This window comes from Protopterus annectens, chromosome 10.part0 (assembly GCF_019279795.1).
Source record: "Protopterus annectens isolate FY-2018-M chromosome 10.part0, PAN1.0, whole genome shotgun sequence".
NCBI classification, from domain to species: domain Eukaryota; kingdom Metazoa; phylum Chordata; order Ceratodontiformes; family Protopteridae; genus Protopterus; species Protopterus annectens.
Window position 1 is genome coordinate 1,515,229,419 of NC_056744.1, and position 27,671 is coordinate 1,515,257,089.

General features: G+C 39.5%; 1 protein-coding gene across 1 annotated transcript in view; it reads right to left on the minus strand.

The window, feature by feature from the left end:
* The window catches only part of LOC122813700 (CD276 antigen homolog), a 349,850-nt gene that overhangs the window by 237,179 nt on the left and 85,000 nt on the right, over positions 1-27,671 (minus strand). The window contains exon 4 of the mRNA XM_044086153.1: positions 4,015-4,069. Within this exon, the coding sequence (XP_043942088.1) occupies positions 4,015-4,069 (55 nt within the window). The remainder of the gene's footprint in view (positions 1-4,014; positions 4,070-27,671) is intronic.

The following is a 27,671-nucleotide window of genomic DNA, read 5'->3' on the forward strand; positions in this document are numbered from 1 at the left end:
CTGTTATGTGTTTACTTAAGCTTAAAAATTTATTAAGCTGAATGAATATATGAAATTCAGTATAGAATGTTCTTATAAGACAATATTTTATGTACTTATAGGTTTGTATGGATGCACTTTGATTGTTTTTATATATCAATAATGCTCCACTTTGTGCTTAAAAACTCTTTTAAAGTATATGTAAATATCTTTATAAATATGTGTATTTATTTTATTTATTTATTTCCAGTTTGATGACTGGGGAGGTCCACTGGGCTCAAAGAGCCCGTTTTCAGTGGAGGCCTGGGAAGAAAAGCTCCAATAACACATAGTACAAGCTCCATAATATGAAGTACAATACATAGTGGAAACAGAAACAAACTAAGCAAATTTTACATACAAAACAGCAAAAATTAAACAAAAGTTAAACAGCAGCTTGGAGAAGGATCTAAAGCATATTTACATGTTTAGTGGTTGAGAACAGTAGTACAAGGTTAAATTAATACAGACGTTTAAATCATCTGAGAATGATATAGAAGTAACATTAGCATGGATGAGTTCTTTATGTATGAATATTAGCATGAGTTAAATTAATATACAGGTTTAAATCCTCAGAGTGGTATAGAGGTAGCATTAGCATGAAGGCAGTACATAGGGTTAATCAATAGCGTGCAAGGAAGAACAAACTTTGTGTGTTATAAAGTATTTATGTATTAAGCAGGTTAGGTAGGTGGAGTACAATTGCATTTCCATTTTTGGGAGCGGTAAGTATGCAGCTGGGTTTTGAAGTGTTCAGAGTTCTCAGAAATTCTTATAGATGGGAGAGAATTCCATTTTTGATGACGGAAAAGGATAGGAGAAGCTGACCAGCGGGACGGTTTGGTTTATAAACAGATTAGATTTTAGTGGGTAGATCTTAGAGTTCTATTTGGGGTGTATAATGTTAAGATGTTTGTTAGTGTTGGGCATATAGCTGGTTTGAAAATACGCTTGTGAGTGGTGATGAGTTGGAGGTAGTCAAGGTAGCTTGGGAGCTCTAGCCATTGCAGCTAGTGGAAAGGTTTACAGTGGTGAGTGGAGTATTTGGAAGTGGTGGCAAACTTTCAGATTTTATTGTAACAGGATTCTAGTTTAGAAGATATGGAGGAAGATATGTTGGTTATGGTTAGTAGGGGAGCACCATACATTAGTGAAGGTAGTAAGAAGGTAGTGTCAAGGGTCTGTCTTGTTGAGAGGAGAGGAAGTGGGAGTTTCTGTACAGCATGCCAGGTTTCTGATGGGATTTCTTTATATTTAGCTGAATATGGGTATCAAGTTTTAGGTGTTCATCAATAGTAACTCCAAGAAGTTTAGCAAAAGGAACAACTTCTATAGTGGAGTTGGCAAGGCTTGTAATCTTGAAAGAGGTTTTGTCTAGGCGGATAGACTTTGAGGGAGAGAATATAAGGATCTTTGATTTGTTGGCATTCAAAGAGAGGTGATTTTGGTTCATCCAGTTCTCAGTAGTTGAGAAGGCAGTTTGAGTTTTTTTTTGGATTTCAGGGAGGTTTGATGCAGAGCAGACTAAAGTTGAGTCATCTGAATATTGTACTCTCTTAGTGTTAGGAATGGCTGCATGGAAATCATTAATGAAGATATTGAAGAGCATAGGGCCAAGAATGGATCCCTGGGGAATCCCGGTTGGGGTGGGAAGGAAGGCTGAGGTGCCAGTCTTCCATTTTACTGCCTGAGATCTGTCAGAGAGGTAGCTGCAGAACCAGGTAATGGTGTTTTGTGAGAGGTTAAAATTGGAAAGGTGGTGAAGAAGGTGGGTATGGGAGAATGTGTCGAAAGCCTTGGAGAGGTCAAGGAGGACTGTGGGTACAAGTTCTATGGAGTCACGGGCATGGTTTATAATGTCTAGAAAAGAGAGAAGAGCTGTTATTGTGCTATGGCCAGGACAGAACCCATGTTGTGTTGGGGTGAGGAGTTGGTTATGTGTAATGAATGGCATGAGCTGGAGGTGGATGCATTTCTCAAGAATTTTTGAAATAGGGGAGAGACTCGCTATGGGTCGGAAGTTGGAGATGTTATTATTTTTGCCTCCTTTATGGAGGGGTAGGATAAAGGCTGCATGCCACAGTTTGGTGACATATGATTCTTGTATGGATCTGTTGAGTATGCTAATGGGGATGGCGATGCTGTCTGCTATAATTCTTAAAAAGAGTGAGGGGATATTGTCAGGGGCATTGGAGCAAGGCTAAAGCTCAGAGAGAATTTTTTTTTTTTAATTATGAAGTGGCGATGGGTTTGAGGTGGAATATGGGAGGTGAGTTTGGGGTGGAAAGTTGGGCAGAGGGTTTGATTTGTGGGGAGGTGTTGTTTGGAATGTTAGTGAGCTCTGCTATAGAGTTAGTAAAGAAGGAGTTGAACAGAGTAGCTATTTCTGGGTCAGATTTACTAGTGTCAGGGCAAGGGTTGTTTTTGGTGCCTGGGTTGAGAAGCGAGTTGATGGATTTCCAGAACTGTTTGGGGTTAGAGGAGTGGTTAGACTGAAGTTTGATATAGTATGCTTTTTTGTCTTGTATGATACGTTTTTTGGCTAAGTTGCGAAGTTGTTTATATTTAAGAAGGGTGTCAGGGTGCCTATTACGATGGTAGAGTTTCCAGGCATTGTCCCTTTGTTGCATGAGTGTTGTGGTATCTTTACTAAGCCAATGGGTAGAATTGGCTTTTATACATTTTATTCTTGGAGGGGCTTGGGAGTTAAGAGTGTCTAAGAAGGTTGAGTTGAAGAATTCAACAGCACTGGCCAGAGGTAGAGTTTTTAGAGTGTCCCAATTTATCAGTTTGACAATTTAACCAGTTTTAAACTTGTGATGCAATGCATTTTATTGGTCATGTGATTTCATGGTTACACAAGGAGGGGTTTTACTGTTTGAATTTGTCTGAAGTTCATTTGATTTGAGTGAATGAAAGCACTCGCATATTAAAGTTTTGGTTTGCCTTTGGAGCTGTGGCCCTTTGTTACTTATTTTATTAGTGCTTTATTTGTTGTTTTTTTACTAAGCATTGTTTGATGCTTTAATGTCTACTCTAACAACATTTGACACTGCAGTTTCCAATAGTGCAGGCTTTTCTTCAAACCATGTTGTCTCAATGACTGGAAAGCACAAATGTTGTGCTATCTCATTTAAAGGAGGTGAAGCCCACCATTATTAAGATAGGGTGTCTCTGCCTTTTAAGTGAAGGCATGGATTGGGAAATATATGCAGTGTTATAGTGATACATGTAATGCTGGAGTGAATAAAAATTGTTAACATATAAACTGCATGAAAATAAAAAAAACGTTAATACTTTCATATGTACCTATGCTATTTTTATAATGCTATGCTTAACAAAGATGTTTTAAACAAAAAGAGAGAAGTGTTGTGGGAGGCTCCTAAGCAATTAAGTCACTTGGTGTTCCTATCTGTGGGATGGATTTTCCTCCCATAGTCACATATCTGTTACATAGTAGACAGGACAAGTTCTAGGTCCAACAGAAGGAGAAAGTATGGAGAAAAGTATCAAAATCTGATAAGAGGTTCCAAGATGAAGACAGTTAAGAAAAACATTTTTGTCGTAAACACTGAACAGTTCCCTCAAAAACTAACATTTACAATATGGAACAATTTCCTCTTGCCCAGACTGCAAGAAACCGTTGGAGAGATAGGTCACTGATTTATTATGAGCTAGGGTTGGGACACTTATAAACCAGCGAATGTTTTCAGTGCTGTGCAGTCCTAACCCCTGCACTTAGAGGACTGACCATGTATTTTAATCACAGTGGTCTTTTACAGTTTCCAAAACAATGAGTGAGTAAAAGAATCTTTAGTTCATTCATTAAGAAACTCGTTACATAAAAAGTGATTCCCAGGTCATGTTCTTTTGCTGGAATCTATATTTTTATGTTCTGTATTCTGAGTCCTGTGTAGCTGCTTGAAACTCAGAACAAAAATATGACAAAATTGCATTTACATAAAGAGTAATCATAGTTTAAGACCATTCTCTTACCGTCAGTCCCTGAAGGAAATGTTAACAATGGAACCAGAAGAATCAAAGGAGCTACCTACAAAATAAAACATGCAATTAGTTTTGCTTATTAATGTTTAAACAACTGTCAGTTGTGTGAATTGCAGCATTCAACTTAGCAATTTTGTTATGCTTCTTTTACTAAATGTTATAACAAATTCATCACACAGGGCAGTTAATCCAACGCCATCTACACCCTGTGTGCTGGTTAAATGTATTCTGCAAACGCCAACCTACACACGTGTATTACAAAGTAAAGTACTATCCTCTTAAAGTGCTTAACTAGATGCTGTTATAAGGCACATTGTATTGCAACATTACCTAGCCTATTTTGAAGTGCCTATTTTGTAGAATTGAGTGATTTTGAATGTTTACTGCATAATGTGTTAGTCGCTCCTGTTTCTTCTATAGCTCCTTATTGACTAGGAGAAATGCATCAGTGTTAGTGTAGTGGACTATCGAATGAGTTAAATACTGGTGTAGTGGTCTATTTAATTACAGAATTTAATATTCCGAGTGTTTTCTGCTCTGCATACGATCTCAACTGAAGGTCCCAGCTATAGTGTAACTGCGGCTTAACTCCAGTTTGATTCACATTACAAAAGCATATTAGCGACCTATGTTTAACAATTTGCCTACATTAGTAGCTTAAGTGTGTGTAATACCTTTTCTTTGTTAGTGTATCTCTAGATATGCTAGTAGAAGCTTATATTTGTACTGTTATAATCTCAATAGTTGCATTTTAACTGGATCACACTATTAACCAAAGGGTTATATTTTCAACTCATTGCTGCTCTGAACATTTGTTGCTTTTAATACATGCTTGATACCTGTATATTATTGCTGCTGGGAACTAATGTGGTTCTATATTACTAAAGTACTATTTCTCTCTCAACTTTCTCTCCTGCTCTCCAGCTTTCTTGCCCTGTATTACCCTCTGTGACTACGCCTGGGTGGACGTCTAGACTTAAACTAAAATTAATACAAGCTCAACCAATTGCTCAAGCAATTATAACAAACTCTGCTGCCTCATCCCCTTTATGGGAATTGAACCAAGCCTCTCCTAGAAGGAACCAAGGAAGTATGTGCATCTGCTGATAATCCTAAACTACTATAGTTATTTAAGCCCTGCTAGGTGTTTCAGTACGCTCCCTTGCCAGGAAAGCCAGCAGCCTAACCCTTCTTTTACTTCCGTATCTCCATACTTCCCCCTCATCTAGCTCCCTGATTTACACTAGCTCCCTTCTCTCCTCTATCCAATTTAGTCCAGGGATTGCCTTGGTGGAGCCACAGGTGCACTTCAGCATTTGTCCACTAGATGGCACCCACTCCCCACTAATCTGACTTCAATTCACTTACTTTCTTGTTTTCTGTTTAAGCTCTAACTTTTCTTTTTCTCTCTCTTCCTAAACATCATAGCCTACTCTATCCTACTATATCCCTGTCCGCTGTACTTACCCTTCTGCAATCTGCACTCCACTGATAGGTTCTCGATCTTCTCCTGCCTTCCTTGGCTCAACCCGCACCGTTCGCCCTGCGGGCTCACTCAGCTCCCCTACCCTGCCCCCAAATCTCACCCACTCCCAGCACCTCTACCTTTATTCCTTCAAAACCACACCCACTACCCTACTTGACCAATTAGTCTCCAATACTCTGGAAACACCCACTCCCTTATCCCACCCACATTAACCGCCACTCACCTCACCTAGACTACCCCACCTAGTGCACTACTCTATCAACACCCACTCCCAAACCACACCCTTATCAACCATCACTCAACTCCCCACTCCTTCACTAACATAAGGGACTTACCTGCTCCACTCTTCATACAACACTAGTATCCACAAATAATTCAGCAACACCATACCACCTCTTATCAGCCTCATTTCATTATGCTTTCAAAACCCTCATATCTCCATTTTGCTACTACTCCTCCTCAACTTATCCTATATTTACCACCTCACCCAACCCATTAATACCTACCACTCACAACCCTTCCACATAACCAACCATCTTACCTCATCTCTCTCATATTCACACACCCCGATTTCTCCCCACCTATATCCTATAAAAAACCTTCTACTTTTTCCTTACAAACTCATTACCTCTCATAAACATTCTACCCCCGTAGTAACTAGCAAACCCTTCAGAATCATAATAAAGCCCAATCTATACTCTAAACAGTCCAATTACCTCTCTAACTCAATCTTATATCTGATTACCATTCTATTATCAGGAGATATCCATCCTAACCCTGGCCCCCTCACCTCAACCATTATAGATAAGTCCATATTACTTACTTCTCTAAACTCCCAAAGTATAGTTAACAAAATCCCAAACCTCCATGTCTGGCTTATACACAATAAACCTGACATCCTATCCATCTCTGAAACATGGTTAAAACCCCACATAAAATGCTCTGAAATAATTCCTCCCAACTATTCTATCATTAGAAAAGACAGATTCCATAAAAAAGGGGGAGGAGTAGCTCTCCTATACTCATCCTCCTTGTCAGTGACTCCCTATAACAAACCTACTCCTCACTTTAACGCTGAATTACTCCTAACATTACTTCAAGTTAACAAACACAAGCACATATGTATAGCTTCCCTCTACATCCCCCCAGGTGATAATATTTCTGCACTTGGACAACCTGTCCTGGCTCTCCACCAACAAAACAATAATCTTAGAAGACATGAATATCAATTGGTCCTCCATTCGGTCTCCCTCAAACCCACTTAATATCAACCTCTACAATTTTTCACAGCTAATCAACTCCATAACCCGCCCCTCAAAAAAACTCTCTAGTGGTAGTATTCTAGACTGGATTTTAGTCTCTCATCCCCATTATTTCTCTGACAGTGGTACTCTTCCCGATCCTCTTAGTGACCACTTACCCATCTTCACACATCGACTCCCCTTACCCCTACATCGTACTCACAACTACATTACTATTCACAAACAAAAAAACTTTAACCCAACGACCTTTTCTAACGACCTTTTCTAACTCTCTAAAAGCAATAAATTGGAATAGTCTAAAAACACTCTCTAGATAATATGGTAGCCCACTTCAACTCAACCTTCTTAAACCTTCTAGACTACCATGCTCCCTTAAGAACAAAAAGAATAAAAATTAAAACTGCCCCTTGGCTTACCAAAAATACACTAGCATCCATGCAACAGAGATAAAGTGTGGGCACACTACCAGAAAAATAGGACCCCCCCTCATCCATAACGATTACAAAACACTTCAAAATAAAGTAAAAAAGCTCATCACTGATCGACAAAATTACTTCTCCATACTCCAAAACAATAACAAAACAAACCCTCAGAAATTCTGGAAAGGAATCTCCATTCTCCTTAATCCCAACAAACCAGATACCCCCATCCCAGACCCTAATGCTCCCGACATAGACTTGGCTACCCAATTTAACTCTTTTTTTCATTGGTTCTATTTCCAAACTAACCTCATCTTTCTCTAACATCACTACACTCTCCCATTCTCCCCCAACCTCCTCTACTAACACTCTACCCTCCACTGCTACTTCCCCCCATTCTTATCTCCTAATTCTCTACCCTCCACCTCTTATTCTACTCTCACTTCCTCTTCATCTCCATCACCCCCCTCTTCCCACTCCCCACTTTTCTCATTAAAACCTATACCCACATCTACCATAAAAAACTCCTTCAAAAACTGAAGCCATGCTCTAATGCTCCTGACAACATTCCTTCACACTTTCTTAGCATAGCTGCAGAAACTATTGCCTACCCCATAAGCATTCTAATCAACCGCTCTATCCAAGAAAGCATAGTACCCCAAATCTGGAAAAAGGCCTTTATCATACCTTTACATAAAGGAGGCAACAATGACAATGTTACTAATTTCCATCCCATTGCTATCCTGTCTCCCATCTCCAAACTCCTAGAAAAGTGTATCCAACTTCAACTCCTACCACATCTCTTAGACAATCACCTATTAACTCCCACTCAACATGGTTTCAGACCAGGCCACAGCACTATGACAGCCCACCTCTCCTTCCTTGAAACTGTAAACAAAGCCCGGGACTCTAGTCATATTGTTTCTACCCTACTACTTGACCTCTCTAAGGCCTTTGACAGTATCTCTCACAACCTACTTTTAACTAAACTCTCTAAGCTTAACCTATTCTCCTTCCTCTCTGAACTGGTTCTCCAGCTACATATCCAATAGATATCAAGCAGTAAAATGGAAAAAGGCCACCTCCTCATTCCTTAATACTCCAACTGGAGTTCCCCAAGGTTCCATACTGGGTCCCCTCCTCTTTAATATATTTATAAATGACTTCCGCAACTCTATCCCTTTCTCAAATATCATCCAATACGCAGACGATTCAACTATTATCTGTTCTGCCACATCTATCCCTACACTCCTAAGTCTTACTCAAGATGCTGTCTCAACCACTGAACAATGGATGAATAAAAATCACCTACCACTCAATGCCTCTAAAACCAAATGAATGGTATTCACTCCCTCTAAAGTCACCTCTTTCGACACAAACACATTCTCTATTACTAGTCATAATAATACAACTCTGGAACTGGTATCAGAGACCAAGTTACTTGGGGTCCAAATTGATAGTCAGCTCAAATTCAACTCCCACGTACAACTAAACAAAAAAAAACATCAAAAACTAGGTATGCTCTACCGACAAAATCATTATCTTACACCTGCCACTAAAATCACTCTCTCTACATCTTTTCTTATCCCCTCCCTTCTCTATTGAGCTCCACTCCTAACTAATCTACAATCCTCCCTGAAAACAACTGTCCTCCTGCTACAACAAAATCGCCAAGTTCGCTACCAGCCATAAGTCCTCCACTCACCACTGTTCCTCTCTCCACAAACTGAAATGGCTAGAACTACCCAATCATCTCACCTATACTCAACTTACTCTTGCACACAAGCTCATTTTCAACCCCTCCCTCTGTCCTTCCCTTTCCTCTGCCTTTAAAATGCACCTACCTGATAGATTACTAAGGTCTAACAACCAAAATCTATTAGAAGTGTACAAACCAACTCGTCCCCCAGGCAAACATCTTCTATCCTGTGGTCTAGCACGTCTCTGGAATTCCCTACCTCCATCCATTCGTACCACTTCTAATCGCTTTATTTTCAAAAAATCTCTTCACTCACATCTAATATCCCAGTGGGAATGCTCCTGCTCCCACCCCACATAACTTATGCTGCCAATTTCCATCTTCTTTTCTTTCCCCTCTTTACACAAGCAATCTCCTTTTACCATCTCCCCCATCTCATACATCCCTGTAATTACTAGGCTGTTTGCAAAGTATGCATTAGGTTGCACCTCTTAAGTGTAAGCTTCCTAATATGTATTGGCTCCTCAGTATTTATTTTGTAATGATCCTTTACTAGTCTGTATCACCTGTAATGTTCATCACTAGTCTGTACTGTTTGTAATGCTTGCTCTAGTCTATAACACTTGTAAAATTATAATCTATAAACTATTGTAACCTTGATTGTTTTGGAGCTAAAACCCATTGTAACCTTGATTGTTTTGGAGCTTTTCTCCCCAGGACTCCATTGAAAACGGGTTCATATTGGTCCAATGGACTATCCTGGTAAACCAACTGCAAATAAATAAATAAATAAAATAAATAAATCTACATATCAACATGCTCAATTCCAGTGTTGCTTTTAAGAAAAGACCACTTGGTTTCAGGTATACAGTCTCAGTAAACTTCTTAAATTTGTAAACTGTCAGTAACAGATGGACACCACATGATGGATGTGGTGTACCTGAAACATTCAGAATGTTTATTTGTATTTGTTTACCAAGGTAGTACACTGATCTCAAAGGACCATGTACAGTCATAGCTCAGGCAAATAGGATCCCATTAGAAATAAGCAAAACATTTTTGCAAATTCAAGAATATGCTAAACATTCAAGATGAGATAAAGAGCCAAAACAATTTACAATGTCAAAACATGCAAGGAAAATCTGCACCATCCTTAGGGTTTGGCAGTTAAGCTGCAGACATCCCAAATGAGAATGCAACCAGCCGTATAACAGTGTATATTAAAGATAGTGAAACAATGTTAAAGAGCTGCAAAGCATACAGAGCTGCTGGAAAGGATTCAATAAAAGATGAAAGGGGCATACAGATGAGAAGAGATGAGAAAAAGCAGGATGAAACAGACGTTAAAGAGGTGTAGAGATCACAGGGTTTATGTAATGTGTCCTGTGAGAGGGCATCTGCACTGTGCTTGAGAGATGAGTTGCTGTCTGAACTGTAAGCATCTGTGAAGGTCTTAGAGAAAGCATTTCTGTAGGAAGTCACACAGTTTGGGCAAAGATCCTGACATACCAGAAAATGCTCTTTTCTAGCTGCCACACAAAAATACACTCCAGATCACTTCCCAGAATGTTTTCCCACGGTCTCCTACAGCTATAGAGACCTTGCAATAAGGATATACAGAAATTAGTGACCACTTTAAAAATGATTATTACCAGTCTGTCAAATTTGATCTATCAATTTTTCCGAAGTGGTTGGAGTTAGTATGCATTTTAATGTCCTAATGACCACTTACTTTCTAAGAGGTTAATGATCAGAACCTTCTAGCAGAATACCAGTTCCCTATTTGTCATCTCAGTAAGATCCAGAAGTGCACAAAGTAGCACTTTGTCGGGGTTATCTGCAAGTGCTGGACTGGTTAAGTGACTGCTCAGACTAGAGTGACACAAAGTGCATGTGAACTGAAGAATGTAAACTACAGATCTACAAGATGAAACTCACTAGCAATTCATAACACTAACTCTTATGTCTGATACAGATGGATGCCAGATTACACAACTCAAGCAAGCTCAAACTTCCCTACACTAAGATTAACCTTCATGCCCAGACTAAAGAATTCAAACCCTTTTTCTGCCTCTGACATTTAAGGAATACCTTGCACTAACATCATTACCTCTCACCGTTGTTTCTGGACCTGGGGCAGGGACAATTAATTAAGCCAAAGGCTCACTCACGTGTCTGGCAAAGGCCAAATAAATGTCATTCAGATTAAACACTCTGCTTTAGGGACTTGTAGGTTGCTGAATCTGCAAGTTACTAAAGCAGATTCTGTAATCTTCCCACACGACCATCTACAGACACATCCTGTCTAGGGAATTATGTTAACAAACACGGCTGCTGTAAATGGCAGCGACATGAATAGAAGAGGACAGAAGTCTATCCTATAAACGAACAGAGAGATCATAAAGATATGTGCCTGCTTCATTTCGCTAGTTACACTCGATCTGTGTTGAGCCGTGCACACTGACCATGGAAAATATTCACTCATTCTGTAAAAACTGCCTTATCCAGATCAGGGTCATGGAGAAACCTAACCACATCCCACAATTTAGTGAGTACAAGGCACAGAAATGACAGGATGCCAATTTATTTTAGGATGACATCAATTGTCTCACACACATGGCAAGCATAACTGTAGGCAAATGAAGGTCTGTCAGTGCACTTGTGGCACATTTTTGGGATGTAGGTAGAAAACGTCACACCTGGTGAAAAACTCATGTGTACACAGAGTGGACTTACATACTCCACACAGAAGGAATCCCCACTTATGAACTGAATTAAACACCCAAGTGCTGTAAGGCAGCATTGTTATCCTCTATGCCAGTGTGCCACTTCATGAAGACTAAATAGTCCTTATTTTTCCCTGCTCTAAAACAGAGATTTACCCTCACACTAGGGGTTATTCATGCTACAGGCTCTTACAAAGACAGTCCATGCAATAACTAAATAAATAAATAAATGGCTATTATTTAGAACGCTGATGCTGTGGTATTCAAAAAGGACTTAAATTTGGCATACTGTTCATCAGCTACACCAATGTAATTCTGATACTAAGAAATTCAGAGTAAGGGAGCTATGTATGCTGATACATACTCAAAATTTAGAGACAAGGCTCTTTTATGCATACTACTCCTGGTATGAATGCTCATATTCATAAGGAATGGGCTATACGGGTTTGGCAGGTGAATTGAAAAGCCAAAAGAAAGAGGAAAAAATGAGTATTAGAGTGTTGGATAATAAAAATGCTTTTTAGATGTATGCAACATTGTAATAAAGAACAGAAAACTACTGCTGTGATTGTTGCCATGACCTTAGTGTGTGATCCTGCTTAAATAGCAGCTATATTTGCTAACCTTTCTGAATAGCTTGGGAAGCATTTTAATAGTCAGAATGGGGAAGCTCCTTTTCATTTCATCTCTAGGGTTCAAAATCCTAATTTCAAAAGATATGGTCAAGAAGGTATTAATTCAATCAAGCTTATAGTGCTTTATTTGTTTACTTCTAGTTAACACCCATAGCCCCTTATGGTGTCTCGAACTTTTAGGGGCCTGGCCTCTTCAACTAATCGACTTACTACTGTAATTGAAAACTGGAAAATAAGTAAAAATACAAATACATCTTTAATGTTTAAGCGCTTTCGATCTGAAAAGGTCTTCTTCAGAACTATTTTAATAAATCAAACTGATTACTTAAATACACACGCATTAATCAAATGACCAATTACACTGCCCTTACAATAAACAAATCTTAAAGTACAACACAAAATAATTTGTGTGAAAACCTACATGTAATTCACAGCCTATCTACACTTGTTTAATGTTTGATTTGTGTTAAGAACTACCTTGTAATTCACATTACTGTCCAGTCCTGGTGAACTGTGTGCATTAAATGCAATCTGCCACTTTAGCTCTTTGTATTCCAATTTTCGTTTATCACCATTAAAATTAGAAGGAATATAGTCATTTACATAAAAAAAAACTTCTTACAATTTTTATATTCCATAGAATGTTTTCCTAGCGCTGTCTTCATTTTTAGTCTTAACAGCATAAGGGTGTTCATATACCCATTCTTTCAATTCCCTATTAGTTCTTTTTTTTCTACACAGAATTACTCACAATTGGAACACTTGGCTAAATACACCACAAATTTAGACGTACAAGTGAAGAATCTTGGAACACTGTGTACTCTACTCAGTTCTGATGTTTACAAAATACGGACTTTCCAACATATATCTACACAGAGCCATCATGACATTTGAACTACCTCCATTCACACTACTTTCCTTCTTTAATATGTCTTTGATGTTGCAACTCTTCTTGCTAATAAATAATGGTTTTACTCTTACCACTTCGATAAAATCCTCAATGGCACTTAAAATTCTCCAGTTGTTTTAAATAACCCTTTCTATAGCTTCGCTGTCCAAACAACAGACTAATGCATAGAAATGGACCAATCTTTTTTGTAAAAATACTGGTTCTTACCCTCTTCATTTTCAATATCCTCTCTAATTTTGTTAATAATCTGATCTGGATATCCTCTGCACAAATATCTACTGTGGAATGCTTTAGAAAAATTAAATCTAATTGATCTAAATCTGTGGTTTAGACATTGTAACCTAATGAACTGTCTTTTTATAATAATATTTAATTATTTTTACATTTACCAGGATAGTCCAACTGGGCAACTGCCCATTTTCAGTGGAGGCCCAGGGGAGTAAACCCCCAGAGGTTACAAAGGATACAAAATATACCAAACAGTACAAAGAATACAGAAAATTAAGTCATTATGTTGATATACAGTGGATATAAAAAGTGTACACACCCCTGTTAAAATGCCTGGTTTTTGTGATATAAAAAAATGAGACCACAATAAATCATTTCAAAACTTTCCCCACCTTTAATGTGACCTATAACCTGTACAATTCAATTGAAAAACAAACAAATCTGTTAGGGGAAAAATATAAACAATAAAAAATGCGCAATAAGGTTGTTGCATACGTGTGCACACCCTTAAACTAATACTTTGAAGCATCTTTTGATTTAATTACAGCATTCATATGGGCCTTGTTGAGTCATATAAATGTATCCCATATATGGAGGCAGTCCTCTTTCAGTGAATGCATAGACCACCAATGTAATGTTCATGTATACACTGTGGTAATAATTTATTCAGTAACAGTCCAGAAGGCCATCTTTGTTCTGTACTTCATTTCCACATCCATTATTCACTAATTCACACTTTTTAGCAAATGTACATATTCAATGATTTATGTACATGTATGTGCACACAATCTATTACATAGGAAACACTGTTGTACCTTTGAAATGTGAGGAGTCACTGACTTAATGTGCTGTAATGCTGCTCGCAGCACTGTCTGCTGCTCAAAAATTAGCAGGGTCCATGACATAAAAAAAAGGTATTTATTCCACATGCTGTTTTACTTTGTTTTGACAGTATATCTGTATGCAATACCAATTCTTAGCTTGCTTAACCTATGCCTCTCAATGTTATATGATTGCATGATACTGTGTGTATGTGATTTACACACGACTATTTTTTGTTGACGTTGGTAATACATTCTGTCCACATGATATACCTTTGTCATTTCCTTCTGTGTATTTTGGGTTGACTTCAACACCAAACTATGTGGTGTGCACATGCATTTGCAATGTGTTACCTTAACTTGTTGACATGAGGACATGTAGTCCACATCTCTTCCACCTTTGAGGGTATTTAATATACTTGCAGAAAGGTTTGCCTTTGTTGGAATTCTTGTCCACTGTCGTGTATTAGTTTTGTTACACGGTCAATGAGTGCCAATTCTATGGCCATGATACAGATTCAGGGCATATGCTCACAACTCGCTGGCTACTGCTTGCACTACAGCCTTGTTCTTGTTTACATGTGTGTTACATTATAACCAGTGTACATTGTTGAAATTCATGTACACAACCTGATATTTTTTATACAGTAGTACTGTTAGATTTGTGACCGTATATTATTATTACATGTCATTGGTCTGTGTATGTGTACTGACATTACTTTCATTTAAGTTGTGTTAGGCCACTCAAGGTCATACATATACACCTATACCTGCATGCTGCCTTTGTCACGGCATGTGTGTGTGTGACATATGCAGTCCACTACATGTCTGCTTGGGTTGTGTAGACCTACTTGAATAGATAGCAGTCAGTTTGCTGCTTGGGTCCATTACTGCTGATTGACACTGTGCTTACATGTTTGCCTTTCACATGCATGTCCAGAGTTTCTGTTCTGTCCTCTGCTGCTATTATCTGGCATTCCAAGATCTGCATTTGCTCATCTGTGATGTTGCTTTGCTTACAATTTCACTGGTGGCACACTACTTGGATGTTGGTTTATTTACTCACAAACAGTCTGCAACATGTCATAGCATGATAGTATGTCTTTCTGAAGTTCACAATGGCTGGGATACATCCCCACCCTGTTTAACAACTTTCCATTACCCATATTGTACAGTGTGTCATCTGTATAACTTACTTGTCCTTACGGTTAATTTTCAGCCTTTGCTTGTCATGACAAATTCACCACCGTAACAGGTACAATCAAGCAAAATCTGAGGATAATGCTACTTAATGCTAGAAATCTAAACATCAAAATGCACTCACTTGAGGCACTCCTTAAAATGGAGAACATTGACATCTGTGCAGTGACAGAGTATGGTTCAAGGCTCTAGAGAGCACCCTTGCATTACCAGGCTATAATTCATACCACACCTTTCGGCCACCTAACCTGGACAAAGCACTAAAGGTGGAGGCGTATCATTAGTGGACGGGAGTTCCACTGTGGTGACCCCTAACCGGGAGAAGCCGAAAGAAGAACATGTTTACTTATCCCCTTCTTTTAGCTCTTTAAAAAAAACCCATATTTACACAGTTTTTCTCGTAACTTTTTACTCTTGTATTTCAAAAACCTGTTCCACAGTTTCTTTTTCTTGACAATGTAAACATACTCTACTTTTCCTTTTATACATCATATTTCCTTTTACTGGCACTTTATCCATTACCAATCTACATCAAAATCTTGGCATTCTACTTCATACCATTTGCTTCAAATCTTTATAGCTTTACTTTGTTCATCTGCTAGATATTCTCATGGTTTTACAAAGTCATGTTTTATCATTACATTCTTGTACTAGACTTTTTCCTATACCATCAATGTTTATTTTCCACAAAAATATTTTTCTTCTTGGTGCCATTTTATTTCTTCAGCTATTACTCTATTTTTTACCATACCCAAAAATTTATCATACTTATATTTATACACTTTTACTGATCTGTCATATTTTTCATTTATCCACTTTAACAGATTGTACAAATTTAATGAAGCAGAGTATACCACTGGGTTAATTAACCCTAAACCTCCTTTATTTACATACAAAACTCCTCATGTTACTGGGTTTAATCTAGAACCTTATATAAACGAAATAATATCTATAATTTATTTTCAAATACTGCTCACATCATGAATACACTTGCTATGTATGCTATTTATTCCCATCAGTACTGAATTTACCAAATAAGCCTTTTTAATTTACATGTTCTCCAGAAAAGACATGTTTGTTTTATTTCTTTTTCCCCACTGAATTCAACTTACATCTTTATTCCCACATTTTATACCTAACATAGAAATTTCATTAATTGTAAAATATATACCCCCATCTTTCCTACATCACCTAAACCTTTACTTTTCTCTTTATTTAAAGCCATCCCTATCACCTCTAGCCACTGATTTGTGCAAATAATTACTTGTTTTATCCAAATCTTTTTTTAACTTATTTTAATATCATCTGCAAATGTTAACAAACCTGGGATTCTTAACCGTTCAGATTGTTATATACCCTGCTTCCTTCATTTTGTAACTTATTTCACATACTTCCACACTGGTAATTAATGCAAAGAGTATACTACTCATTGGGCATTACTATCTTAACCAGTCTTCTTATATACCTTGGCTTAACCAGCATTTTTACTTTATTATTACTAATCACTGTCCTACATAATTTCCTAACTTTCTCACGTTTATTATATTCTTTCATTACCCATAAGACTTCATGTCCAATTGTGTCAAATGCCTTTTTAAGGTCTCCTATCATGATTTTCACTTTTTCTTTTCATAATATCATCCACAATTTCTCTATCATTAATTCTTGACAGCCCTTCCCCTTTCTACTATATATACTATCTTCCACAATATTTTCCATTTTTAGTTTCAAATCTCTTTTGCATTGTTTTCATAAATGTATAATTGTTATTCAATGCTACTGGTCTCCATTTTTAATTCATAGGTTCACAGGCTGATACTAGGCTATTGGCCCGGAGGTCCTTATAAGCCTAGCTAAGAATTTTACCAATGTTCCCATAAAGTCGGCACCTGCTTCCATGTACAGCAGAGACACAGGTGGATCCCAGGGGTGTATTTTCTGTTTCCCATCCAGTCATTCAGGTTCCTCTTAAAGAGGGCTAGAGAGGTACTTTGCTCGACATGGAGAGGAAGTCTATTCCATAGATGGGGGAGTCTTTGGGACACAAATCTATCCTGCCAACAAGTTCTATTAATGTCACAGACCAGGTTGAGGCTTTGCATGCCGGCTGCACAAGTGGAGTTTGGCTTATGGATATGCAGCAGCTCCATCAAGGCTGGGTCTGAAATGGCCTTGTATACCAGACACAGGTCACCTCTGTGCAGTCTGTATGAGACTGAGTAGACAGACAGGGCTTTTAGCCTGTCTGTATAGGATAGCTGCTTGAGACCGTAGATTTTCCTGGTCAGGAACCTCTGTGGTCTCTCCAGCTGCTGCATGTGCTTGGCAAGGTACATGCCAAAGGGGGCATTGTACTTGATAGGGGGTCTGATAAGGGAGGAGTACAGGGATGTTATGACCTCCATGTTCCTGGATGAAATACTGTTATTTATGAGGTGGGCCATGTAGAAAGCTTTCTGTACAATGGAGGCAACATGGTGGTCAAAATGCCCAAATCCCTCAAAACTGATTGCGTACTTAGTACACTGTTATTAATGTGATAATTAGTAGGGACTCCATTTTTCCCAAAGGGGATAATGATACATTTCTTGGCATTCAGTTCAGGTCATGCTTCTGGTACCAGTCATTAGGTTGGGTAAGGCCCTCTTGGAGGATTTCACATCACTAGGGGAATTTAAGACAGCGCCCAGCTTGCAGTCATCTGCAAACTTTGTCAGCCACAGACCACTGGTTTTGGCTTGCATCTAAGAAAGTATATCCAAAACAGTAGAGGCCCCAAGACCGATCCTTGGGGTACACTGCTCGTTACAGGTCTGTTGCTAGAAGTGGCTTCCCCTATTTTGACTGAGTGGGTTCTATCAGTGAGCCAGTTAGCTACCCATCTGGTAACATACAGGTTGATGCCAAGCTGAGAGAGTTTAGTATGCCTGAGTGGGGAATAGTGTTGAAGGTTTTGGCTAGGTCAAGGTAGGCGATATGCACCATCTTCCCCTTGTCCATGGCTTTGCTGACTGTTTCGAAAAAGTCATCCACATTTAACAGGCATGAGCTCCCTTTGACAAAACCAAATTGTGTTGGGTCAGGCGTTTAGAGGTTGTCAATGTCCTTATAAGGTCCATGGTAATGCGTTTCATGTCCTTACAGACCAGGCTAATGGGTCTATAACTGCCTGAGTCAGTGGATGCTCCACCTTTGTGTAGAGGGACGACAGTGGCTTTCCTCCATTCAGCTGGGACAAAGCCGGTGCTCAGGCTTTGGTTGAATAGGGTGCCTAATGGGAGCAGACAACTCAAGCCTGAGTTCATGTAGGATATAGCCAGGGATGTTGTTGGGTCCTATGGAGAAAAAGTAGACAGTGCTTCGAGTTTAAATGAGCACATTAACATTTCATAGCTTAGTACTAGGTTAACTGCTTTTGGGAGCCATTTTAAGCCTAACCAATTACCTCATGTGAGAATCAAACCCTAAACCTTGTGTCTGGAAGGTAAACACCTTAACCACTATGCTAACCTCCAACTCCCTTTGATCGTCTTTCTTCCATACAAATTTAAAGTATTCCACTACATAATTCTTTACACATAAAACCTTCATTTAACCACTCATTCAAGATCTTTAAAAATTTTTTTTTCACCAATCCCTTAAATTTTTATTAATTTCATACCCTATTCCATCTGATCTTGCAACCAAATCTATATTTACTTGTCCTAATCCTTTATCTAGCTCATTAAAAAAAATCTCCTTTTCCAACTCTATGTTTTTATGTTAACTTTTTTACTTCCCATGTTTTTTCACTACTTTCTTTTTTCTTTAAACATTTCTTGTACATAATTGTACTACATTTTTTATAATCGTTTCTTGAATTCTATTTCTCCTAGTACATTTTTTTATTTTCCCATTACACTGTCATCTTTATTTACCAATCTGCTTAAGTAACTTGATATTTCTTTTTACCTTGTTAAAAAATGTCTTTGCTTATATAAGAATTCTTATACTTTTTATAGGTTCATAGGAGGTTACTAGGCTAGAGGTCCTACACCCTTTATAAGCCAAGCCATGTTAATCCCAAGTATCCCCATTTGTTCTTTTTATGTAGTTCACAGAACAAATTTATAAACAGAGTGGGCCTGTGATCAACACCGGCTACCCATGTCAATGAGGGGCATGGGTACCACTCCAGTGCTGAAATTGCAGTTTCCCATTCAATTATCTAGACTGCATTTGAATAGGGTCAGTGAGGAACTCGGTTTTACATGAACAGCAAGTCTATTCCAGAGACGCAGCATCTGTCTCTCCAGCATGTTCTGTTAATGCCACAAGCTAGGTTAAGATCCATACAGCAAGTGACTCTTGTGCCATTTGATTTGCGGATGTGCAGGATTTCCATTAGGGCAAGGTTGGAGACTGTCCTATAGGCTAGGCAGAAGTCACCTCTCAGCAGCCTATAAGATACAAAGTAGAGTGACAGGCCTGCCCAGGTAGGTCATGGTTTGCAGTCCTTGTATTTTCCTAGTGAGAAAACTTTGAGGTCTCTCCAGCTGCTGCAGGTGTCTGGTGACGTACATGCAAAAGGGTGCATTATACTATACTAGTGGTCTGATGAGGGTCAAGTACAGTGGCATTATAATATCCCTTGACCTGGATGCTATGCCCTTATGAGGTATGCAGCATAAAAGGCTTTTACCACTGTGGAAACTTGGTGGTCAAAGTTCAGATTGCTATCACACTGTGTTTCAAAGCCTCACACTACTAGGTTGGAACTCAGGGGGGTGCTGTCAATATTGTAATTTGTAGGCCACTCCATTTTACCAAAAGGAATAATAATGAATTTTACTTTTACATTTAGTTTTAGACCATGGCTTTGGCATCAATTATTTGTTTGTGTTAGCCCTTCTTGCAATATGTTGACATCATTGGGGGACTCAATAATTGCTGCCAATTTGCAATCATCAGCGAACCTGGTGAGCCAAAGGCCATCTACCTTGGCCTGGACTTCTGAGAAATAGATTTCAAACAGTACAGGGTCCAGCACAGACCCCTGTAGTACTACACTGGTGACGGGTCTACTGTTGGAGGTGGAGTCACCAATTTTGACAGTGTGTGTTCTGTCAGTCAGCCAACTGGCTACCAATCTAGCAACATAAGGGTTAATCCCTAAATGGGAGAGTTTCTCAATGATGCCAGAGTGGGGAATTGTGTCAAAAGCCTTGGCAAGGTTGTGATAGGCAGTGTGTACTGTCTTACCTTTGTCTATGGCTTTGGTGTCTTTCTCAAAGAAGTCCACCAGGTTGGTTTAATAAGCATGATCTACCCTTAAAGCCAAACTGAGTTGGGTCCAGCATTTGGATGTCACCTACGTCCTTGTTGATAAGGGCCATGATAATTCTTTCCATGGGCTTGCAGATGAGGCTAGTTAGACTTATGGATCTGTAGTTCTGAGGGTCAGTTGATGGCCATCCTTTGCGCGTGGGGATTACTGTTGCTGTTCTTCATTCTGCAGAAACATAGCCAGTTCTCAAGATATAATTAAAGAGAATGCCAAGTGGGTCCACTAGGTCTTGTTTTAGATTGTTTAGTAAATAACTTGGGATATTGTCTGGTTCCACATAGACAGTGTTCTTGGCCTTGATGAGGGCAGAGATGACCTGTTCTCTAGAGTTACTAATCAGAGGACTGGTGTCAGGTATGCTTTGGGATATGGTAGGTGGGGATAGGAAGGTGAAGTTTGTGCTAAATCTGTCAGCTAGCAGGTTTGGGATATCTTCTGGTGTAGTATGAGTGATCCCATCTACAACCAGTTTGGTACATAGCTGGGCATTCCCTTTTAGACTTCAGAAGTAGTTAAAGAATGCCTTATGATTATCCTTGACTAGGGATGTGATTTTAGATTCATAATTTGCTTTAGAAGAATTTACAAGACTTCTGATTTTCTTGTTTAGGCAAAGTGCTATCCCTCTTGCTTTTGTACAACAGTTTCTTCCTCTTGTTACCACCACTGGGCTTGCTTTTACAGGAAGGCCTGTTTCTATTCTGGTCAGGTACAGCCAAGTTTACTCATTTGCTTAAGTGTTTCTACAGGGCATGTGTACACTTCTGCATAGTGATCACTGATGTCTGTGATCACGGGTGGTATGAAGCCTTTCATACCACTGCTTAGTAGGCTGCAGTTAGCTTTGGTAAAGTTTTTTATAATTTTTGTTCCTGTGAGTGTGTCAGTTCCAGCAGAACCTTCAAACGAGACTGATTTATGGTCTGACCTAACCAGGGAGGGCATCATGCATGGGGATGTACAGTGAGTCCCCTCCCCCATGTTGGTGAGTACTACGTCCACATTAGAGTCCCTAGTGCGGGTGCAGATCATCTGTTCCAAAGAATTTCTGTTGAAGTCCAGGAAACACTGGACGAGCATGTTTTTACTTGTGTATGTCCCCCAGTCCATGGAAGGATAGTTGAAATCTCACATGACTAAGGTGTTGGGCTGTATGGCAAGGGATTCCAGTAAATTGAGGTAGGCAGTATGCTTATCCTGGTCCATGGTGGGGGATATATAGCTATTAATGATGTGGTATGGTACTTCCCCAAAAGTTAACTGGACATGGAGTAGTTTGAGAGTCAAGCTGTTTGACCAGTCATCATCCTTATCAGCCCCTTTTCCCAATTTCTACATGGGGTCAGGGTATCGTTTTAACTGTCGCCATATCTCTCGATTAAGTGCCACACTCCAGCCTTCTTCAACACTCATGCCTGACTGTCACAAATCTTTCATAAAATCCATCCACCTCTTTGCTGGACGCCCTCATATCCTCTTACTTCTGTCTGCCCCAGTCTTCCTCACCAGATTGTCTTCTGCTTTCCTGCACATGTCCAAACCACTGTAATCTGCTCTTTCATCTTTTCTGCAATTGGAGCTACTTTGGCTTCTGCTCTTATGTCCTCAATTCTTTGTCTGTCCCACAGTGTGCATCCTGCCATCCTTCTCATAGGTTCATAGGTAGGTACCAGGCTATTGGCTCTAGGGCCTATATAAGCCTAGCCAAACAGTACCCTGGCTTTTGCTACCAAAGAAAATTATTTTCCTGTGCTCCTGTCAAGCAGAGCCACAGAAGTGATCCCCGGGGTGAATTTCCTATTTCCCATCCAATCATCAAGCGTATCATTTCCATCACCACTAGCTTCTTCATCTGCTCTGCCTTTACTGCCCAAGTTTCTGTACCATACAGTAGTACTGGTCACACCACTGTCTTGTACACCTTACTTTTCAGCTTTTTTTGCATTCATCCATCATAGACTACACCCGAGACTCTATGCCATTTGGCTGCAGCTCCTCTGATTCTAGATTTAACCTCTTCATTCAGACTTCCTTCCTTTCTTCTCAACAATCCCTCCCAGATACTTGAAGCTGTTTACCTATTCCACTACCTCCCTGTCTATCTCAATTCTCAGCTTCTTCTGATCTCCCCAATTTACTACCATTACCACTCTGTCTTATCTGTGCTTAGTTTCATCCCATGTTCCTTCAGTTTTACATTCCATTCCCCTATCCTTTGCTGAAGTTCTTGCTTAGAGTCTGCCTGTAATGCCACATCATCTGCATACAGTAACTTTGTTGATCTGTCCCCTCCAATCTGTTTGCTAATGTAGTCGTATGAACAGCAGTGGGCTGAGAGCTGAACCCTGGTGTACACCCACTCCCACTGGGAGCCCCTCTGAGGCAGAACACTGTTCATACTTGAGTCATTGGGTCCTTGTACATAGCCTATACTAATTCTACCAATGTCACTGGGACTTCGAACCACAGCAGTACTGCCGAAATCAGCTATCTTGGGACCTTGTCATATGCTTTCTCCAAGTCTAGTAATGCCCAGTTAGACTCTTTCCTCAGCTCTAGCTTTTTCTCAACTATCTGTCTCACTGCAAACATTGGGTCAGTTGTGCTGCATCCTGATCTGAATCTGAACTGCTCATCTCCCACCTTACATTCCACTACTCTGTGTATCCGTTTATTACCCTCTCCAGAACTTTCATGCAATGTGAAAGGAGTTTAATGCTTTTGTACTTCCCACAGTTGTGAATGTCACCTTTGTTCTTGTACAATGGCATGAGTATGCTTATTCGCCAGTCATCTGGGATACGCCTTTCTCTCCACACTGCTATGAGTACCCTCAGGAGCAATTTCTCCCCATCTCACACAGTGTCTTTATCATATCTGCTGTGACCTCATCTGAGCCTGCTGCTTTCCCCGATTTCATTTTCCTTAGTGCTGTCCTTGCGTCTTCTAAGGTAGGCTCCTGTTCTTTCATTGTAGGCTGTTTTTTGGGTAGTACAGCTTCTGTGGGTATTCTTCATTCAGTTGTTGCTGGAAATACTCCTTCCATCTGCCTTTGATGTCCTGTAGACTGATAAGCTGGTTGTTGCTGGCATCCCTTATGATGGGTGTCTGACTATCGTCTTTATCTTTGTCTTTGCCTTGCAACCTGATAATAGTTTATTTGTACCACCTACTGAGTCACTTTCCAGAAGTTGGTAGAGTGCCTCCAATGACCTATTCTTTGCTACTGCAACTCCTTTTTAGAAAAGACCAACCAGTCTAGAATGGAATACTGGTTGGCAAACAAAGAAGCTATCTCCCATTTTCTCCTACACTCCCTCCTTTCTTTTGATTACTTCCTGGACTTCTGCATTCCACCACCAGCTTTCCTTATGTACCTTATTTCCATACCTGGCTCGGCCACATATCAGTTTTGTAGTCCTAACACATGCTGTTTTGAGGCACTGCCAATCTTCTTTAACTCCACCTATTTCCTCCTCTTCTTGGGGTGCTAGACCCCCCCCCCCCGAGTAATTCCTTGAACTGTTGTACTTTCTCTCCAGTCAACTTCCAGGTCTTCAGCCTTGTCTCTGTTGACCTTAAAGTCTTCTCTGACCACTGCTTGCAGCTGACTGTGGCAACCAGTGGTTTATGATGTGGGCCAACTGTTTCACTGGGGATGACTTTACGATTATGGATTCTACCCCAGTGCCCTTTCCTTACTAGGAGGAAGTCTACCAGAGTTGGATGTTGACTATTCTTGTATGTGATCTTGTGACTGTCTCTTTATGAACAATATGTTGGCTACTGTCAGTCCATTTGCCAGAGAGAAGTCTAGAATGGCTTCTTTTTTATTCCTGTTCCCCCACCCATGTGGACCCAGGCAGTCCTCATATCCTGCACAAGGTTCGATCCTGACCTCCGACCAATGCCCGTTTGGAGTTTGCATGTTCTCCCTGTGTCTCTGTGGGGCTCCCCCACCTCCGAAAAACATGCTGAGTTTTTCCATCTCAAAACTCACCAACAAATGGAGCTGTGGGCCACAGCACAGACTCTACAAGGTGCCCTATAGGGAAATAGTTGTACAGATCAACTGCTTTGGGCATCTACTGTGGTGCGCGGCATCCTCAAGATAGGAGAACATGGATCACAGACTGTGCACTTGTGGCAGGGCTAGCCACTCAACAGTGTAAAATATGGTTCTAGGTGATTCGGTCATGTTGATCAATATTGCCAAAATTAACATGGGTAGTTACTGGTTATAAGTGGATTTAGGACCTGGCTTACTCTGACCTATGCCAAGGATCCATGCTAATGTTGGGAGGGATGTATATGCCCCTATTGGCCAGTGTGTGCCCGCCATAAAGCCCAGCAGCCCTGAGTCAATAAGCTACTGGCCGTTTGGTGTCTAGTTGCCCAGCCTGGGTTACCTGGGATAACGCTGTTGAGCAAAATCTGGAAGTAAAACCAATCAACCTTTAAAACATGAACTGAGAATTGCTACACTTAATGTAGGTTCACTGACAAGACGCAGCTTAGAAGTGGATGACATTATGATACGGAGGAAACTGGACATTCTATATATCCAGCAGACAAGATGGAAGGGCAGTGCAGCAAAGACACTTGACTTGGGATCCAGAGTCTACTACTCAGCAGGGGGACAGGCTAGAATTGGTGTGGGTATTGTGGTGAGAGAGAGGCTTCAGAAGGCGGTGAGAGATATCAGAATTAGTGACAGACTCATGGCAATCAGAGTCCAGTGGAATGATAGGGCAGTATTCATAATCTCAGCCTATGCCACACAGCAGGGTTGTGATAGTGAGGAAAAGAGTGCATTCAGACAGCAGATTCAGGACCCAATAGATAAAGCAGGACAACACCACTTTTGGTTCCTTCACGCTCATTTTGAGGTCTGAACATGTGGAAGGCATTGTAGTCTTGCACAGCCAGGGTGCTCTCAGTGGCCTTGGCTCATATCTCGGTAACTGCATAGACATCAGCATCCTGATGAGATGAGGAGTGCTTCCAGGGAGTGCAGTTTCATGTTTAAACTCCTAGCATTAAGAAGCATGACACTGAGTTTGTCTCAATTTTGTTATGTTGGAAAATTTGTTGTTTTGACGTTGCCTAAAAAGGCACTATGGGGGAGGCAAGAGCCTTTGTCAGTATCCGAAAGCCCAGGAGGGACAAGTGCATACCATCTGTAGCAAAGCAGCATAGTCTACCATAGTCTACCAGGCTGATGGATACTGGATCCCACTTGGAATGACACCAGAAGCTAAGCCAATTGTTGAAATCAATTATTTTTTACTTATATTGCAGCATCATCCTGGGTGATGGTAGTATACTGTTTAGGGCTAGGCACATGACTGTCTGGGACATAATCAGAGGTCTGCTATGTCTCTACATGTAGCCCAGAGGGGTACATCTTAAGTCATTCATTCCAACATGGACTATGACAGAGTCATAACAATACTTGTTGAGTTACTTGAGAGCATGCGCTACTTGTCAGATCCTGGCACCTAATAGGCAGCTGACCGTGATCTTTTCCTTGTCCAGTCTGGTGAGGGGGACATATGTGTGCCTATTTCTTTCATACAATTCATTTTCTTTGTCAAAGTACTTTCTGTCATTATCTTCCAAATCTTCCAATGCATCCTTATATGTTCTTTTATATTTTTCTTTCTCTACTTTTCTCACATCATATTGTCACTGTAAAAATTTCTCCTTAAATATCAACCACCATTCAGAACAATTTTTATAAAATGCTCTCAAAGTAATATAATCTTCCCACAGCTGTACTAATCTCTTTCCTTCTTCATTCAATGCTTTCTCATTTATCCTTTTTATTCCTTTGCCTATTTTTATATATTCCTTGTTTTCCTTTTTCTCTAGCCATATTGCAAGATGATCAGAAAATCTGTCTCAACCTACCTCCTCTTCTCCTATAACTTAACCTTTTGTAACTCCATGAATTTTTGTCCCAGAGTTTTAACTTACAACATCTTATAATTTCGAACATTTTTGTATCATTTTCTTTTTTACATTGCCTCTTAAATCACAATTAAAGTATCCTCTTATTAGAATATGAATATTTATCACTATGCAGTCTAAAATCTGATGAAATAAACATTCTCTTTACAATTAGTATCAGTATATAATGTTATAATTGTATATAGGTTAGATTTCTTAACAGGCCATTCTAACCATAGCTAATTTATCTCCCAAATGTGAGAATCAAACACTGTACCGTGTATCTGTAAGTCAAGCACCTTAACCATTATACCAACCACCAATAATTAGCTGTATATATTTCCTTTCATTCCCTTTCCTTTTCTCTTTTGCACTTATCCCTTTAAAATTTCTTTTTCTGCCTTTTACCAATATATATTTTTTGTTTTACTGCATCCCAATTTATGTCTTCTTCATTCATTTCAAAACCTTCTTCTATGTCCTCTATTATTTTTCTCATCTAATTTTTCTTCTATTTCTACCAGTTCTAAAATGTCTTTTCTTTGTCCATTTTCTTTTTTTTCATTTTTCTTAGTCTTATTTTCATTTTTGCAATCCACTCATAACGTCCAGCTTTGTTGCATTTATAACATTTCAATTCACAGTTTTTGCATCGTGGCCCATTTCCTCACATCAGGCCATTTCCTGACATTTTTTGTCACAGTTACTCATCAAATGTCCTTTTCCACAAAAAAAAAAAACATGGTTTGGGTTGTCCCCAGTATTTTACAACACCCCTATTCTCCTCCACATTAAATCAAGCTTGGTATATAATACAATATTACAATCCCAGCCACCAGTCCATAAACTCCTTTTGTCAAACTTTGCAATGTCCAGTACTTCCTTACATAAAGATTTCAAGTGTCCTTTCAAAATCTATGTCTGCTCATTTCATATTCTCCAAGAAAAATTTCCATTGAAAAAACAGTCTCATATAATGTCAGA